Below are 18538 nucleotides of genomic sequence, written 5' to 3' on the forward strand. Positions count from 1 at the left end.
CACAGGGAAGAATTTCTTCCTAATATCCAAATAAGTCCCCCCAAATGTAGTAACTAACAGAAGATGCTGTAACAGGGGAATTTGTTTGCACCTTCACAAAGCACAGCTATTTCAGTGGCAAGGCCTGGGCTCACCTTGTTTGATTGCACCTGGAGACAAACTGTCCTGTTCTATGGATGAATTTCACTCACCCTACACTAGCCCTTCAGGAAGACAACCTTTCAATCCATGTGCCATAATTCAGATTTCATTAACTCTAATTTTACACCACCATTAGTTAATGATTTCTCTGGAACTACTCCAGACTGAAAGCAGTAGATCTATGTTACAGCAAGGATCACAAAAGGGTTCAACACTGAACCATCACTGTTAACAGTCTGGTGTCACCAGGGATGAGATGGACAATTCAGCACATGCTTTTGAAGAATCCACCCATCCTCTTCCACTTCCTTTATCAGTGATCCATTGACAATTTTCTGCTTCATTTTTTACTCTAGGAACCAAAAATTGCTGCCTCACCCTCTCAGCTTAGGCAGAGTCACAAACACTTCTCCACCCTTGACTTATCACTTTTGTGACAGAACCAGCAGCAGAATTTAACAGGTGACATTACCTTATATTTCCATTTGGCTTCTGTTTTGCTTTTATTTTGCTCTCGAACTTCAAATTTCTCCACCTCATTCTGTTTGCTCGCAGATTCCTTATTGGGAACACTTAAAACATTCTTCGCAGCCTGAGGAAAAAGTCAGGAAAAAGTCCTCTTAATGAGGATGGAGTGCTGGAATGCCACAGAAACACAAGCTTTATCTGGAATATAATGTGATATATTTTTGAAAACTCCTATTTTGTCTTTTTGAACCCAAAGCTGATATTCAATCAAAGACTGCTGCTTTAAGGTTGCAGAAGATCAGCTGCATTTTTCCTTGATACACCAACTATCGCTCCAGGACAGGTTTCAGAAAGTGCTAGAAATTCAGAGGCATTTTAGGAAAGATTTATGGGTATTTCTTCACAAACACCATGCAACCATTCCTCTGTCAGTGCCTCAATGGATCCATGGCCCTACTGAAGTCAGCAGCAAAATTCACGCTGAATTACAGGACATCAAAATGAAACTTGTCCTCCATGGGCAAAAGTGGAAGAAAACCATTGTTCTATCTTCAATCACTCATTCTAGAGCAAAATCTCATGCAAATTAGATGCTTTACAAACAAATTCCTTCATCATTGATACCTTTTGATATCAATGGGTTTCTGGTAGGCTCTATATCCACCAATAATCAAACAACAGTCAAATCAAATCCAACAGCTGGGTAAAAGAAGGGCAATGGGCAAGTAGTTACAAACCTGTCCTTCCACCAGCAGAGCCAGGACTGCACACTCTGCTGCATATATTGCTTTTTGCGTCAGACCTAAGGAGTGATTTTATCCCTATGATGGCAAGAGAAGAGGAAGAGGTTAAAACGTGACCCACCTTCCCCTTCTTTGGCGTCTCGATCTTGGTCAAAGCCTCCTTTGTGTGTGCCTCCAGCAAGTCAAGGTTGGGAATGGCTGGTGGTGGACTCTCCTTTGCCTTCTTTCCTTTCTTTTTGCCTTCTCCCTTCACTTTCGGTGTTTTGGGAGGCTTTGGGGGTTTGGGAGGCTTGGGAGGTTTGGGGGGTTTGGATGGCTTCAGTTGTTTGGGTGTTTTCACAGTTTTGGGAGTCTTTTTTTTAGGGAGCTTTTCTATGGCTGGGGGTGGAGGCATCACTTGGACGGGTGATGGTGCCTCCTCCTTCTCCACAGGGCAGATCTCCTCGGTGTTGGTGTTGGCACTCGTGTCTGCTTTGCTGGCTTTTGAAGCATTCTGTAGTTGGCACAAAACACAAGGTGTTCAGACCCACCTGTCTCATATTTGATGTTCCCCTGAGCCCTCCCTTCTGTAGGGAGTTCTGCATCACAGGTCAGGCTGGCTGGGGAATGAAGACCCCATTGCAGGTCACAGTAATGCTCTGCCCACCCATTCCCATCCCCACATCGCTCAAGCACATTTCTGCCCTGGAGAAATTCCAGAGGTTTGGTAGGGAATGCAACTCTCACTGGGTCGTACCATCAGAAGAGACTGGTAAATGGACTGTCCACAAAAACAGATGGATAAAATGAACAGTCTTCTGTTTAAAATGCTGATCAGCTTGAGCACAAACCCTTTCCATCCAATTCAGATGTGATAAATGTAGGAGAATCACATTTCATGCCCTCAGGAAAAATAAGCAGTAAAAGAGCTGCCCAATTAAAATTAACACTGACTAATTAAAAAGAAATTATTTTCTGCTTAACTTGCTGTTCTGATAATCAGAAAACTTAAATGCTGCATCAAAGGACAAGTTAGATTTCAATTTTGAGGTCTTTAGGGGTGTAATGGAACACAATGTCTTCTTAAAGGAGCTGCCACATATCTCCACTAAGTGGGATGTGGTATCACACTCAATGGATGATACCCCCATGCAACCTCTTTTTTGGGGAGTTTTGGGGTTCATTTGGGTTTAGCTTGTTGGATGTTGCAATTATTATCTCACTTGCTAGAGTCACTCTGCCTCAAAGCCAGCCAAGAGCAAGGCTTCCTATTGGGACAGTCGTAGAATCATTAAGGTTGGAAAAGCCTTCTAAGATCATGGAGTCCAACTGTTCCTCCAGCACTGCCAAGGCCACCCATTAACCATGTCCCCAGGTGCCACATCCACATGTCTGTTAAATCCTTTCAGGGATGGGGGCTCCACCACTGCCCTGGGCAGCTGTGCCAGGACTGGGCAGCCCTTTCCATGAATAATTTTTCCGTAATATCCAACCTAAACCTCCCCTGGGGCAACCTGAGGCCATTTCCTCTTATCCTGTCACTTGCTATTTGGGAGAAGAGACCAAGCCCCACCTGGCTACAACCCATCAGGGAGTTGCACGGAATATGAGTCCCAAACTCAGCCATTGCCAGGGACAAGAGTGATTAGCATAAGGAAAAGGAGATGCTACAAGGGGAGTGTGACCACAGGGATGGCAACAGCATTCTGTGAGTTCTATCCTATTTTTGGGTAGCTAAAGTGAAAGAGATAAAAAAGGATGGAGAGGGGAGTGTGGCTAGTCTTGCTAGGGCAAGTTGAAGAAGAAAGGATGTAGGACAGGCAGACACAGTGTAAATGAAATAGGAGCCCGAACAAGCTCACAACAAGACACAAACGAGTCCTGAGCAGGATTGTTTTAATTAAGAGAGTGGGATAAAAAGATTCATCTATTTCAATTCATCCATTTTACAGCCTAGATTATGAAGAGACCCCCAATATAGTTAATATGAAAACAGCACAAACCTCACTTAATCTTATTTCTTTGGCAAGGTCCTTGATAAGTTGTGCTGGTTTGAAGTTTTCTGGTAGTTCATCTTCATGTTCTGCTAAAGCCTAAAAGAGAACAAAGCTAGATTGCTGTTTCTGTGCATTTTTTTTCAAAAATATAAAGCTCTTGAAGGGACACATCCATATTTTTCCTATGTACTGGAATCAACCCTGACTGCATCAGAAGTCCAAACAAGGAAAAAATACACATTTTTTCCCCCTTATAAATGTTATTGTAACTAGTTGTCCTGAGAGAACAACAAAGTCAATCATCTTTTTTTCAGATATTACTGCATTTTCACAACTGTAACATCACTTAGCTCACCCCCTTGCAAGAGATTCTGTGAGAAAATCTTTCTCTGCATCTATGAGGAGAGACTGTCTCGGGCTGGTGTCCTCAGTGAGTGCAACACCTCTGTGCAGAGGGTCCTGAGAGCTCACTGACAGGACTGACAGCATCTGCACTCATGTGTGTGTTACAATATTCAAAATTCAACTTTGGCCAGTTCCCCCACTCATGTTTAATGGTGGAATGGGCTGTCTCCTGCAGCTGATTCCTCAAAAATTTAGGAGTCACACATGCAAGAATAACACTTCTGACATGGCTGCAGCAGGAAATTCAGGCTGCAAATCCCTTTAAGCCTTGTCTCCAACCAGTGTGTGTTTCCTGGCTCGATTAAGGTGTTGGTTTGCAGGAGCTGGGCAACTTGTGCCCACAGAAATGCAGATGTTTTTCCAGCCCTTGCTGCATGCAGCCTCTGCTGAGCTGCTGTGGCATAGAGAGATGCTCAGAGTCATGGAGAGCTCTCATCCAGAGCCCTTTCGGCTATGTGTAGCACTGACTTTTTTAAAACTCTGGTGGGATCTTTCTGCCCACTGACTCTTCATGTGGCACTGAGATCTCAGCTACTGTCTGCCTTCCCCTTCTCCCAGTTCCTTCTCTTTGACATCTTAGAACTGGATGTTTTGCTATGGAGATGTCATTTGTTGTAGCGTTTCCTCTCTGCTCCAGCAACTGACAAACACACGGTATTAATCCAGACTGCTTCTCCTACCTGTTTTTTAGTCCACGACCTGAAAGCACCATTAAGAATCTTTGCTCCTTGGAGTAAATGAGCAGGAGGTTGTTGCCCAGCTTTATGCAAACCTAAGTAGAGAAAACAACCAATGTCATTCAACCACTGACAGCTACAGCTGCTTCCAGAAAGTCTTTAATTTGAAAAAGTTTAACTGGGGAATTTAAAGCTAACTCTTTGAGAGTTGGCCCCTACAAACGAATTCCTACTGTAACTTGATGGTAATAAGGAGTATATTTACTGTGTCACAAATCCAACTCAGCCTTCCTACACTGCACTCCTGTCAGTTATGTCTACACTGTCAATCCTTCGGCTCCTGTCTTGGCCCCACACTCAAGTCTGCTTCCATAGGCATTCATCCTAGGCTGTGGGAAGAAAAAGGTACTGTCAGCAGTTTTTTGATTCTGGCTGAATTCTGAAAAAGCACCTTGTGGATCAATGAGACATGTTTTTCTTGTTATAGAAGGATCTGATGGGTGTCTCTGGACATATTCTATAGTAGGAGAAATAAAGGCAAAGAATGAAGCAAGACTGAATCTTTAAAGAATATCCATACATGGATGTTTGGGTCAGCTCTGCAGGAATCTGATCTGGAAGAGTCTGAACTTCAGAGAAAACTTGGCTTTAATTCCCAGTGCTCCTGCTGCCCATATGCCTGATGCTCCTGTGGTTACATGTACATGCATCCCACCCATGTACTTGTCCCGGGATCAGCAGGATGAAGGGAGAGGGAAGGGCTGCTCTGTGCCTCGGGCTGACAGAACCCATAGCTCATTCAGTTCAAACAGGGAATGAATCCAGACTGACAGGCAACTCAAAACTAAAATGAAATTACAGCATTATTTGCCTCTGAGGCAACTTAAAGACATTTTATAAAGCAGATTAAACCTTCCTTTAGGTACAGGTAAGAGAGACATCTCTTCCCAGAGCATGATAGCAGGATATTCAGGGATGAGCTGGACCAGAGCAGCATATTCTGCTGGTATGTTCAAAGCAGTTTTCAAACACTAACAAGGCCAGTTTTGGCCACCTGTTCACCTGATGTGGACATCAGCAGAAATTAAGGGTAACTGTTGTCAGAGCCCAAAGCTGAGCCATCGAGGCAGGCGAGGAAATGCAGTTTTACCTTTGAATTTCTCTAGTAGATGCTTCCCCATATACCAACATGCCGTTTCAAAGTTTGGAAACTGGGTCAGACTGACGATTTTCAATCGTCTTTCTACTTCATATGCCCTGCAAGACAAAACCAGAGGGAGTGAGAGCATCGCAGGGCACAAGGGTGTCGCAAATTCCCCAGGGTCATTTTGCAGTCTGTCACTTCTTTGTGCTGCTGCCACATAGTCTGGCATCAGCCCAAAAGCAAAACATAACAGCAGTAGTAAAACACTGGGATACAGATGTGTGATAGTTTTATTGCATTATTTGCCCAGAATCAATAAAGAACTACTTGTATTGTCTTAACGCTGGGCAAAGAGCACAGCTGAGCAGGGGGGGCTTATCCAGCAGCAAATGGCATGGGCCAGGGTAAAACTCCCAGCAGTTTGTAATAGTTATTCCTTCAGGGTGTGACAACACCAATTCAGGTACCTCACATATCCTCCCATGTGCTTGCAACAGGTGTAAGGACAGCTTGGAATATCTCAGTGCGAGAGAGGTCAGAGGGGACAGAGGTGGGTACGCTACCCCAAACTGCCCAACAGAGCTACACTGCCAATGTAGCTATTTAATAGGAAATAGGATCGCTGCTTTATTAACCTCTACCTAGATTTAGATTATAGCCACAGATGACCCAGATTTATTAGCCTCTACGCAGCTTTAGATTTTAACCACAGATTACCTCATCTGCATTTCAACGCTCAGACTGTGTAGAAAATGTCCTGCGAAGGCCAGGCAGTCTACAGGTGTTAGAGTTGCATAAATCCAACCTACAAAAGAGGAGTCCTCAGGATAAAAACTGGAATGGCAGTAACTCAGATTTTAACCACAACATGATGTTTATACTTCACTGAACAACTTACTCCCTAGGTACCAATACAGTTCTTCAGTCCAGCCCCTGAACCACACACACTTTGAACAAAGCTGCCTCTGGCCCCTTGTTTGCCTTGCTACATAATGGCAGCTGCTTTCCCATCTCCATAAAAACCTGTGACAGCTCCTGACACGTACTTTATCACAGTGTCAGAACCAGGTGTTTTCCAAACATGAATTTTCATACAGAAATTACTCAAGTGAGTGAATCTCTATAAATTGCTCAGTGTTTGTTCCACCATCTGCTTCACAGATGGCCATGAGAGAAACACCTACTTTACACTGCTTACACTTGAGGTAGAAATCAAGTGTGTAAACATTCTGTGCAAGAGTACAGTCACCCAGAAAAACAGCACTACTGGCTGCTGCCTCCTGAGCACCGGTACCAGTTACTGTCACTGACTGGCTCGAGGGTGCTCTGCACCATTTAAATGCACTTAGAAGAAGAAAAGATACCTATACCAAAGAGATTAGTTTCAACAGGTAACAGGGAGGGCTGGAAACAGCAATGAAAATGAGGAAACAATTGTTCATGGTGAGAGGAAGCTGAGGGAGATGGACTGGAGAAGAACTACTCACTTCAAACCCTGCACTATCTTCTGATCAACTCCCTTTCCTTATGGAGACCCTTCCAAGAACCAAGAAAAACAAAATCCACTACCCCTAAGTCTATCAAATAACAGACAAAAATCTGTGACATCAATGTCTTTGGCCTCCTGTGAAACTGTAAGTGCATGCTCACACTTCTGCAGGCACCTGTAGTTCCTGTATCACAGGGGATTAATGTCTGTGACAAGGATTTTGTAGGGTGTCATGACCAGAATGTAAATTAATTCAGTGCAAATTCTGTTACATTCAGAAAGCACCAGTGTCATGGTGGATACAGAGAGAGAACTCATGAGTTACTGCAACCTAACTAGACCATGAATGAAAGGCTGCTAAAATATTGACAGAAAGCCATAAAAGTTCTGATTTGTTTTGTTTTGCTTGTAAGCACATGAAATTAAACTTGTACTGAAAACTAAGCTTCACACTTTGTCAGAGAAAGTCATCAAATCCCACCCCTCTGGCATTTTGGATGAGCTATTCTAAAAGGAGGAGGAAAGGCCACCTGCCCCAGCCTGCTCACCTGATGGGATGAAGAGTGTCTGGCCTTGTTTAACGGTGCATTTGTAACATTTATCTACTTGGTCTGCAAAGAACATCTCACTGTGGTTTGCTGCTGACTGCCAGCGTTCATACAGAGAAATATTTGCAGAGGCTGGTTTGATGAGATAAAATATCTTTTCTCCCTGAATTAGAAAATATAAAATTAGCAACAAGCAGACAAACCAAACAACACTGACTGGCACAGACACACACACACACAGAGATATTTATCTAAATATACATAGAACATTGTGTATTTTAGCAGTATATAAATAAAATTAAATTAGTCAGCTTCATACAGAATGGCTGAAATAAGTCAATCACCAGCTGACCACACCTGCTCAGATTTGTGGGAGTGATGGTGCAAAAAGGTTTACAGCACCAGGTTCTATCATCCCACAAAAAGCAGGACATGGTGTCTTTAAGGCCTTGGGTGATGTATGTGCAGAAGGCACTAAACAAATATTAAAATCCTAATAGAGTGAAAATGCACAGAGAACTTTCCTGCTCCAAGTGCTTCCTCACTCAGGAGACTCCGGTACTGCTGGGAGCATACCCACTTACACCAGTTAAGGCTCAGATACAACAGGTCCATGGAGAAAAAAAGCCCCAAGAGCTGAGAGATTTTCCAGAGAGAGTTTTTGGATGGTCCTTGTGTATAGAATTTAGTTTGTTACTTAGACAGACCCAAAACCCAGGACCCCTCACCTTCAGCACATGGTACCAGGCAGAAGCTCCACCAGAGTCTATGTGGAAGTCGGTGTAGCTGTCCTTCACACAGATCAGGCAGTACTTGGTCACTTTGGGTTTAGCCAGCAGAGCATCATCAGGCCAGTAGTTTTCCACCCAGGACAACTTCTTAACAATATCAGGAGGCTCTACAAAACTGGACATCCTTTGCAGAGAGAATGGAGAACAGACAGGCAGCTTATAAATGAGAGCACAAGGACCCTGATATGACAAGAAGCGAGTGTGGCTCCAATACTTGCATGGCAAACTGAAGCAGCTCCTCTTGTGGCAGTGGAACTGCTCTTCATTCAAAAAATTTGGGAAAACTGTTTACAGACAGAGATTTAAGTTTTTTTAAGTATGATGCTGACTTAGCAATGATCCTTTGCCTTCTTTCCATAGAGCATCTATGGTCAAATATATGCTGTTTGAATTTTGCCACCCCCTGTCTCTTGCTACATAGGCTCAGCTATCAACAGAACTGTTATCACAGTCACCTTTCCAGCCCCCTTCAGAAAAGAAAGTGAAATGTGTATGCTCTGACATAAATCCTCTGGTAAACCTTAAAAATTTGCAAATTAAGCTGGATATTAAAAATCCTAATAGCAATAACATTAATGGTTAAGGACCAAATGAGTCTTGATCTGATGCTGACAATCAGTGATCTTATTTAGATTGACTAAATTGCATTAAAAGCTCAGCAGAAGGAAAAGGTCTAATTTGGGTTGATAATGTGAATATATTTAAAATATAACAAATACAATATTTATTTCTATAATTCACACAAATTAATCTACATGAAGCATATGCTCATATAGTATATATTTCTAAAATTTATACAACTCAATTTATTAATTTACATTTAACATGTATTCATATAGTATACATGTCTATAATTTATGCAAACTATTCATTTGCATTGAACATATACTTCATGTATTTATTTATATAATGCACATATTATGTTTATATTAAATACATAACATATACTATAAATCACAGACAAGACAATGAAGTGGCATGAAAAAAGATAATAAAATGTGTTTCATCCCAGAATGTGCTAAAGTTTAGATTTAAACAGTCCAAAATTTGGGCTAATAGATGCAGAAGGTAGAGATTCACTGCTGGACACACTAAAATACCACGTCAGTAAGAGCATCTGCACTTCAAACCAAAATTAAATGCTCCCCATGTCATTTGCACTCAGTGTCAAACCCTGATGACAATAGCTCCATTTCCATGGCAGGGAAGATGGAGCAGTGCATTCAATTAAACTGTCACTGTCTTTGCTAAGAAATAAAATATTTGCTATTAATGTCTAAATTAGAGGTGTATGAGCGACAGCTCCAGCAGTCCTTCAGTACAAAAGACATCCTGTTATTCAGGGATAATGGCAGAAAGCTGAATAATCTCTGCTGAAGATCCCAGTGATCTCTGAAGCCAGTAATGAGTAGAGCTGATCTCTGCAGCAATGGGTGTGTGCCATGAAATCCCAACTACAGTGCTCAAGGGAATGGCTGGGGAAAATGAGCTTGTCATTATCCACCAGCCTTCTTTTTTAAGTCTTCTTGCTGAAACAGATTGCTCCCCTAAACAAACATTCTTCATTTTTCTGCTGACATTCATCATCATCTGTGCAGTGTTTGTATGTAAGGTATCTTTTCCTGCTCTGGTGCTTCCCTTCTGGAAGTATCAGCTAACCTTAAGGGCTATATGACCTGTAAAACTGAGCTGCACAGCTGTATGATGTTCAATGTGATACAGATGCACCTGTCCACTCCTGGAATGAAAAGCACAGCTCAGGGGATGAGCTCAGCTATAGAGAACACCATGCAGTGACCTCAGCTCTGAAGCACTGACATCACAGAATAGTTTGGGTTGGAACAGACCTTAATGACCATCTAGTTCCCATCTAGTCCATGGGCAGGAACACCTCCCACTAGCCCAGGTTGCTCCAAGCCCCATCCAGCCTGGTCTTTGACACTTCCAGGGAAGGGGCAGCCACAGCTTCTCTGGGCAACCTGTGCCAGTGTCTCACCACTCTCACAGAGAATTCCTTCCTAATATCAAATCTAGCTGATCTGCACCATCACCCCCAACCCGCCACTGGGAAGTCAGCACCACTCTGAGCTGCTGTCAGACAGATCACAGGTTAAGTGGAAAAAGCACTGAAAGCAGAACACATGCTGTGGGATTGCAAAACTATAACAATTTCAAATTTGTTCTTCTTCAAGGCCACCCACTGATGTTACACTACACCTTAAGTCACGCCTCATCTACTTACTCACTCTCTGCTGCTTTGCATGGAAGATTTTAGTAAGCATGATGCACTCACACCGAGTAGGATGCTCACTGCTGTACAACACTTTAAAAAAGAATGTGCTGGGCAGGTCATCATGTCTCAAGATCACTTTAAGCTGGAAGAAGGGCTGGTGTTGCCTTACATCCATCAAGATTCCCATCTCACCAAAAAAACAACACAATTAAAAATTACTGCCCCTTGTGTCCATGTTGTCCCACACAGACCATCATCACACCTCTGTGGTCACCCTGTCCTACCTGCTTTGGTCTTAATGGTGTTTATCACGTTGCACCCAAGTACCTAAGATCATACTTGGAACACAGATTGTTGCCCTTCCCCACCAGGACAAGGCAGAGAATTCCCTCCTGGGGTATCAAGTTATATTTGAGCATATAGCTGCACTGAATGAACTGTGCCTGTACTACTGGAGCTGAAAGAAAACTGGAAGGTACTCAAATGTCCTGTTCTGACTGCTGATGGCACACAAATGCTGGTGACACACAGGGGTGAGCTACCATCACTGATGCTCTGAACTGTTCTCACAAAGCAAATAACCCCTTCATTCTATGCTGTGCCTGAACTGGCTGTGTATGGCTTATGTAGGGCAGAGTTGGAGCAATCAGAAGCTGCTAACCCAAGGTTAAAGAGCATTCCCTAACGAGGGAGGCATTGGGGAAGGCAGAGGCTGCTCAAACTTCCCTGTTGAACACCTCCATGTATCCAGGACACAGTGCAGGATTCAGTCACTTAAAATTACAATTTATATATCATTAAATGTAAGCAATATTAATATAATTCTAAAATAACATATAAGATAAAATACACAACTATGTTATGATATAGAAATATATTCTCTATAAAATAATAAATTAACTATAAGTAAATCTCTAGTGATTGCAGTGCAGCAGGCTGCACCCTTACCTGGTGTCGGAGAACTCCAGGTTGGTGACATTGAGGACCCTTTTCCTGTTTGTGCTATAGTAGTAATCCACAAATTCCTTGAGCTTCATCTTGCAGTCTTTCTGCTTGGTGACATCAGTGACATCAACACTGCGCTCTGGTCCTGCACATGAATTCAGCGAAGAAGAGAGGTTGACAGGCAGAATGCCTCGCCCCATTTCCCGTGCTTGGGGGTGAGTTAACACGGCCAGAAACACCTCAGTCTTCTGATTTTCTGATCTCTTCAGCCCTTATATCCTCCCTGTTGTTTACAATTGTACCCACATACACATATGTGCATGAAAGATATGTATATGCATAAAACATCCAGAAAATGGTGCTATCGTAGCCATGCCCCTGACATAATTTTTTTTGTAGTTTTTTTCTTTAAAGGATGAATCTTATTTTGAATCTATTAATTTCACTATGGATTTTATTTGATGGGTGAAAATGAAATGCAAATACCTATGGAGCAAGCCCTCCTACCCACCATGCTGTAAAGGTTCTGTGGTTGCAGACAGGGTATAATATTGTACTACTCCAAGTATGACTATTACAATACTGTACAAGTGCAAATGTCTTCTCCAGCTGATTTTCCAGAATTCTAAGTTCTCTTATGCTCTATTTTAAATTTCTGCTCACCAAATCTATAATCAAGGAGAAATTTTGAAGGAAAATTCCCAGTTTTCACCATGATATTTCAGGTGTGACCCCAAAAAGTTCATTTTTTGTTATTTAACCCAAAATGTCATCTATCAAAAATCCACCCTCTTTGTAGCAGAATACAGGGATGATCTGCTTGCCCATTTCCTCTGATAGACCTTGTTGGATCCAAATCTCTGGTGTGGACACTAACAACATTAGTCAATTAGTGGAATCTTACACTGGGCAAACACAGAACACAAGGAGTAAGGCAGAGCTTTATACACACATTCACAGCTTTTTCCACATTAAGAGGGGGAAAAAAATCAATTTATTTTTCACAAAGTGCCAGAGCATCATGATGTCTTTGGCAGTGGTTTGTCCTCTGCTAATTCAGGTTATTTCTAAAAGACATTCCAGGTCCAAGGTAATAAAATACTAAGCAGTAGGATAAATCCCTGCCCAGGAAATCCTGGGAAATCCCTCGCAAGCGAATGGACTGCATGGAGGCCAGAGCAGCACGGATTTGTGCCCTTCACCCAAACCTGGTGCCAGCTCAGATTAAACAACCTGTGTTGTTCCCTCCAGCTTTGCACTAAGAGTCCTGTTGGTGGGGCAGATGATTTTGTCTAGAGGCTAAAAGAGCACCAGCAGATGCTCGAGGAGCACCCTGGGCATACAAGAACATCTGCTGAGTGCAGCAGGGGGGCACAGAAAATACGTTTCCTGTAGAAGCAAGGAGAGAGAAACAACAATGAAGTGTTGTATTTCAGGCACTGGAACAGGCTGCCCAGGGCAGTGGCGCAGGCACTGTGACTGCAAAAGGTGTGCAGATGTGTCACTTGGGGACATGGTTAGTGGTGGCCCTGGCAGTGCTGGGGGAACGGTTGGACTCAGTGGTCTTAGAGGGCTTTTCCAACCTAACCAATTCCATGATTGTCCTGTATTCACAGTTATCTCACTGTAGATCCAACAGATATCAGCAGTGGCTGGTGATGGCACTCTCCAGTTTGGGGAATGGGACATTCACCTGGTGAGGGAGTGCAGGAGAGTTAGCAGACTATGGAAGGAGATAAAGGAATGATGAAACACAGGCAGATTCACTGGAGCTGCAGTCATGGCTCCAAAAGGATGCTGCCTTGCCAAAAGACTGGAAGGAGAGAGACATGGAGGGACAAAGCAAGAGAGGACAAGAGACAAGACACACATGCTAAAGGAAGAAGGATGTGGAGACAGACAAGCAACTCCAGACCCCTTCCTTGGCTCACAGCCAAGGTCTACCTTTCAAGGTGGGAGGAAATGAGAAGGTACAGCACAATACCCTGCTCAGGGCAGAGACAGGAGGATGCCAAAATGAATCCAAATGACCAGCAGCACTGAAAATAGCTCTGACACCAGTGCCAAAAAATAGGCTGCCTGGGCAGAGAGGGAGCCATGGTGCAGTCATTCCTGCAACACGAAGTGAGCTGGCAGTAACCAATGAAGTCCTGGCCTGCAGAAGCCATTTCTTGATTCTACTGTGGCTGTTTCTTTCAGTGCCAAGCTATGGAGAGCAGTGCAGCCTGGCTCAGCCTCACTGCCAAACTGGTACATGAAACAAGAGTGAATTAATTGCTAACTACAAGTTTCCACTACATAACAAACACTGAAACTAGCACAGCTCACGACATGGACAACATTTTAAAATAGGTTTTACAATTTTTATACAAATAATATATTCTTATTAAAAAGCATCTGAGCTCCAAGCAGTCCAATGCCAGATACCCACCGACATAGTTTTCCACATCGCTGACATAGAAGGTGGGTGCAGGCACGGCCAGGCCCAGGCCATCCTTCTTGGGGACGAGGATGGGCTCTGCAAAGCCTTTCTCTTCCAAATACTCTGTCGTTAGCTGACTGCCTGGCACCTTCACCACTATATCTTCAGCACTGGAAAAACAAACACACATTCAGTGCTGAGAGGCTTCCACACTGAGTTTGGGATGTTCTGCATTTCACTAATGAAAGGAAAACACTATGAATAAGAAATTATATGCAAATTAGATGCATAAGCCAAAAGCCAAAAAGCCATTTATTCCAAAGCACGAAGGGCACAATAAAATCATCCAGAATCAATTGCTCCAGCCTCATGCTCCAACTACTGGGAGCTCCTAAAATAACAGCTTATGGCAAAAGACAGTTTTCCTCAAGTGTAAGATGTGTTGAGCTACCAGTGATCAATGTTAAAGGAATTACTGTTAAATGTTCCACTCTAAAGAAGGTAAGATTAAAAACGTTACCTAATCTCAAATAAATTGCCCTGGAAATACTTTGCAAATCATTTTAAAGTGGTGGAATAAATTGCTTGGGAAACATTCTACAGATCATTCTGAAGTGGCTGGGAGGGCTCCGAGGGAAGTGAGGAAAGGGCAGCTCCATCGAGCCAACAGCTGCTGGCACAGACAGCTCCTGAGGGAAATTCAAGTCTGGTTTCATGATCTTTTCAGGAGTGAAGCACTTTGAATTTCATGCAAAAAGTAACTATATATGAAGGACCATCAGTCCCAAAAGCACCCTGCTGCCCTGTGCTGTGTGCCAGCTGGGAACAGTCAAACTTAGAGTGCTCCCCCCTAAAAGTCCTTCCTCCCCAGGAAGGTAAGACCTGAGTGCCTTCCCCTGTGGCAGTCCTGCACTCCAGCTCACGTCTTCAGTCCTGCACTCCAGTGCACGTCTTCACAGGGCACCAAAACAGGTAAGGAAGGGGACAAGGCCATGAGTGCCACCATGGTGGACACCTTTGTTACCCCCTGATGCCCACCCAGCCTGTGGCAGGGTCCCTGACACCCTTATCTGTGGGGGCTCCTCCTCTGACCCCATGACGAGGGGACCCCTCACCCTAGGACTGGTAATGCTGCTCCAGCAGGGTTTGGACCATGAAGAACAAGACAGAAATATGGATAAGCTGAGAAAGCCAGCTTGCTTCTGGATCACTCCAGCCACAGGGAATAGACAGTGGCTGATTAGGTGGCAAAATCATTGAATCATGGAATGGTTTTGGTTAGAAGGGACCTTAAAGCTCATCTAGTTCCAAATCCCCTGCATAGGCAGGGAGACCTTCCACTAGCCCAGGTTGCTGCAAGCCTCCAACCTGGCCTTGAACACTTCCAAGGATGGGGCAGCCACAGCTTCTCTGAGCAACCTGTGGCAATGCCTCACCACCCTCACAGGGAAGAATTTCTTCCCAATGGGGACCCCTTTGTTACCCCCTGATGCCCACCCAGCCTGTGGCAGGGTCCCTGACACCCTTATCTGTGGGGGCTCCTCCTCTGACCCCATGACGAGGGGACCCCTCACCCTAGGACTGGTAATGCTGCTCCAGCAGGGTTTGGACCATGAAGAACAAGACAGAAATATGGATAAGCTGAGAAAGCCAGCTTGCTTCTGGATCACTCCAGCCACAGGGAATAGACAGTGGCTGATTAGGTGGCAAAATCATTGAATCATGGAATGGTTTTGGTTAGAAGGGACCTTAAAGCTCATCTAGTTCCAAATCCCCTGCATAGGCAGGGAGACCTTCCACTAGCCCAGGTTGCTGCAAGCCTCCAACCTGGCCTTGAACACTTCCAAGGATGGGGCAGCCACAGCTTCTCTGAGCAACCTGTGGCAATGCCTCACCTCACCACCAGGGAAGAATTTCTTCCCAATACCCTGTCTATCCCTGTCCTCTGTCAGTGTGAAGCCATTTCCCCTCATCCTGTCACTCCACACCCTTGCCCAAAGTCCCTCCCCATCTCTCTTGGAGCCCTGCTAGGCACTGGAAGGGGCTCTGAGGTTTCTCTGGATCCTTCTCTTCTCCTGTCTGCACAGCCTGGCCTCTCCCAGCCTGTCTCCAGAGCAGAGGTGTCTTGCTTCTGTATGTGCCACGGACACAGCTGAGAGATCAGTCCCAGGGCAGCTAGTAATAATCATGCCACAGTGGAGAGTCTAGCACTACACTGAATCATGTGAACCATCAATTTAACTGCTATCAGTGGTACTGTTGTCACATTAAACATCCAAAAGCAGAATTACATGAGTTATATTTTCTGCCTTTTGCTCTTTTCATGGCTCCTCTTGACCTGAGCCTCACCAAGGGCTCACTACCACGTGCTGTTACAGCAATGATGTTTCTGACCTGAGACTCCCTATTTCCTTCACTACACTCTGCCTGATCAGTGCTGGGGTTTGGTCTGTCACATCTGCACATCCCATTCATTTTCTTTAGAGGAGAAAATTTCTCTGCAAGACATTGTGTTACTACTGGTGTGAGTGTAGATGTCAGAGGCCTGGACCTGCAGGCACTCCTGTTGACTACAGACCTTGCTGTCTCAGACCCTTTCCTTTGGCAGCAGGATTTTCTTATGCACACATTTATGTGAGAAACAGCAAAAGTGGGGGGTTGTATGTTTTTCACAGTCTGGGAGTGACTCAGGGATGTTGCATGTGTGAGTGCAGTCTCAGGGGCCACCCAAGGTTACTGAGGTCCATCTGCCTAGGTCCTAAATAACCGAGCAAGTAAAAATATTGGATCTTGAGTTCAGCAAAACACACCTGTAAAAGCTGCAAAGAATTATTTCCAGCTTTTTCCTTAACCAGCTAAGACCACCACCTTAAATTAAATGTGAAATTAAATTCTCCATAAAAAGGAAGAAGATTTGTGTTTACCAAGAACACTTTGCCTGTCTCCAAGGATTCTTCTAAAATCATTAGCTATTAATAATTAAGAATTTATTTGGCTAAGGCCTACGTTGAAGAGCCAGAAGAAAATAATCACTCTTGCAAATGGCTTTGGAGCAGCCTAGTAACATGTGGGACACGCCACGCAACAATTAGCACCATTCATTACCCCAATAAGAGAGTCTTTGTCACACAGCAACTAAGCATGTCGTTGTTCTTCATTCCAAGATGGACACAGGCTTCAGCAAAGTCATTAGAATTTTTGAGAACTGGATAATTCTATGCAATAAATGGGCTGGTTTCTTATGGGAGTGAATATTGTAAAGGCCAAACATGCTCTTTTTCAGCCTGAAGAAGAGAAGGCTCCAGAGAGATCTCACTGTGGCCTTGCAGTACTTGAAGGGAGTTTATGAAAAAGATGGAGAGTGGCTTTTTACACAGGCAGATAGCAATAGGACAAGGGGGAATGGTTTTAAACTAAGGGAAGGGAAATCTGGATTAGGTGTTTAGGAAGACATTCTTCCCTGTGAGGGTAGTGAGGCACTGGTACAGGTTGCCCAGAGAAGCTGTGGCTGCACCATCCCCGCAAGTGTTCCAGGCCAGGTTGGATGGGGCTTGCAGCAACCTGGGCTAGTGGAAGGTGTCCCTGCCCATTGCAGGGGGGAGGGATGACATGATCTTTAAGGCCCCTTCTAACCTAAACCATTCTGGGATTCTATGATTCTATGAATTTGCCTTCATAACCCCCATCTCTGGGAATCCACAGGAACTAGGCTCAGCTGAGAGGAGATTTGAATAATGCTGCACAGACATAAAAATGGGAAGATCCCAGGACATCTCCAATGAAACAGCATTTATTTAAACATCATCTTTCCATACTAGGTAATACTTCCAGCAAGGTCCATCACCAGCCTCACAGGGCACTGGCTGCACAGGCCTTACCTCCACAGCCTGTCCCCATGTGTGGCTGAACAACTCACCTGGGAAACGTCCGACTTCGAAGTTCTTTGATAAAGACTTGGCTCCCATTCTGTACAGGCTTGACCTCTGTTGTCTGGCCCGTATCATGCTTATGCCAATTTCTTTTCTTTTTTACTGAAATAGAATGAATTGGACAGTTAATGTTAACTAGAAGGAAATTACAAAGACATTGGCAGGAAGGACAAATCTTCATTTAATTTCTCCCGTGAGCAGAGCGGAGGGAACCCCCACTATGCTGCACTGCAGATTTTAATACTGCTCTCAATGCACCATTAGCCAATTGTAGTGCAGCCTGAAGATCCATTACAGAGCGAGCAGTGTGTGTTTTGGAGCATGAGGGCAACCAGACGGGTAATTGCTGAGCTGCACAGCTACTGCAGGCTGCATGCAAACACGGGCTCTGGACACTGAGCTTGCCAGAGTGCACACTGCAGCCTCATCAGGAAACCCTCAGAAAGCCCCTTTCCTTGAGATCCAGAATGGAACTTTGTGAGCATGTTTCTCAAGAGAGGAGAGGGAGAGGGAGAGGGAGAGGGAGAGGGAGAGGGGATTTTGGCAGGATGGAGCCAATTGAGGAATCTGCCCCCTTGCCCTAGGAATGGGGCAGATGGGGAAGGCTGTCTGACAGAGCCTGGACTG

At 44.2% G+C, this 18538-nt stretch overlaps 1 protein-coding gene across 1 annotated transcript in view; it reads right to left on the reverse strand.

The window, feature by feature from the left end:
- Window positions 1-18538, reverse strand: part of PHF2 (PHD finger protein 2) — a gene marked incomplete at both ends in the record, with an annotated part of 39757 nt that overhangs the window by 15601 nt on the left and 5618 nt on the right. Inside the window, 11 exons of the mRNA XM_009083344.1 lie at window positions 614-733; window positions 1474-1845; window positions 3335-3424; window positions 4414-4505; window positions 5561-5667; window positions 6272-6359; window positions 7592-7754; window positions 8320-8506; window positions 11564-11705; window positions 13992-14152; window positions 17899-18013. Coding sequence (XP_009081592.1) covers window positions 614-733; window positions 1474-1845; window positions 3335-3424; window positions 4414-4505; window positions 5561-5667; window positions 6272-6359; window positions 7592-7754; window positions 8320-8506; window positions 11564-11705; window positions 13992-14152; window positions 17899-18013 — 1637 coding nt within the window. The remainder of the gene's footprint in view (window positions 1-613; window positions 734-1473; window positions 1846-3334; window positions 3425-4413; window positions 4506-5560; window positions 5668-6271; window positions 6360-7591; window positions 7755-8319; window positions 8507-11563; window positions 11706-13991; window positions 14153-17898; window positions 18014-18538) is intronic.

This window comes from Acanthisitta chloris, unplaced genomic scaffold (assembly GCF_000695815.1).
Source record: "Acanthisitta chloris isolate BGI_N310 unplaced genomic scaffold, ASM69581v1 scaffold141, whole genome shotgun sequence".
In the NCBI taxonomy this organism is placed as follows: domain Eukaryota; kingdom Metazoa; phylum Chordata; class Aves; order Passeriformes; family Acanthisittidae; genus Acanthisitta; species Acanthisitta chloris.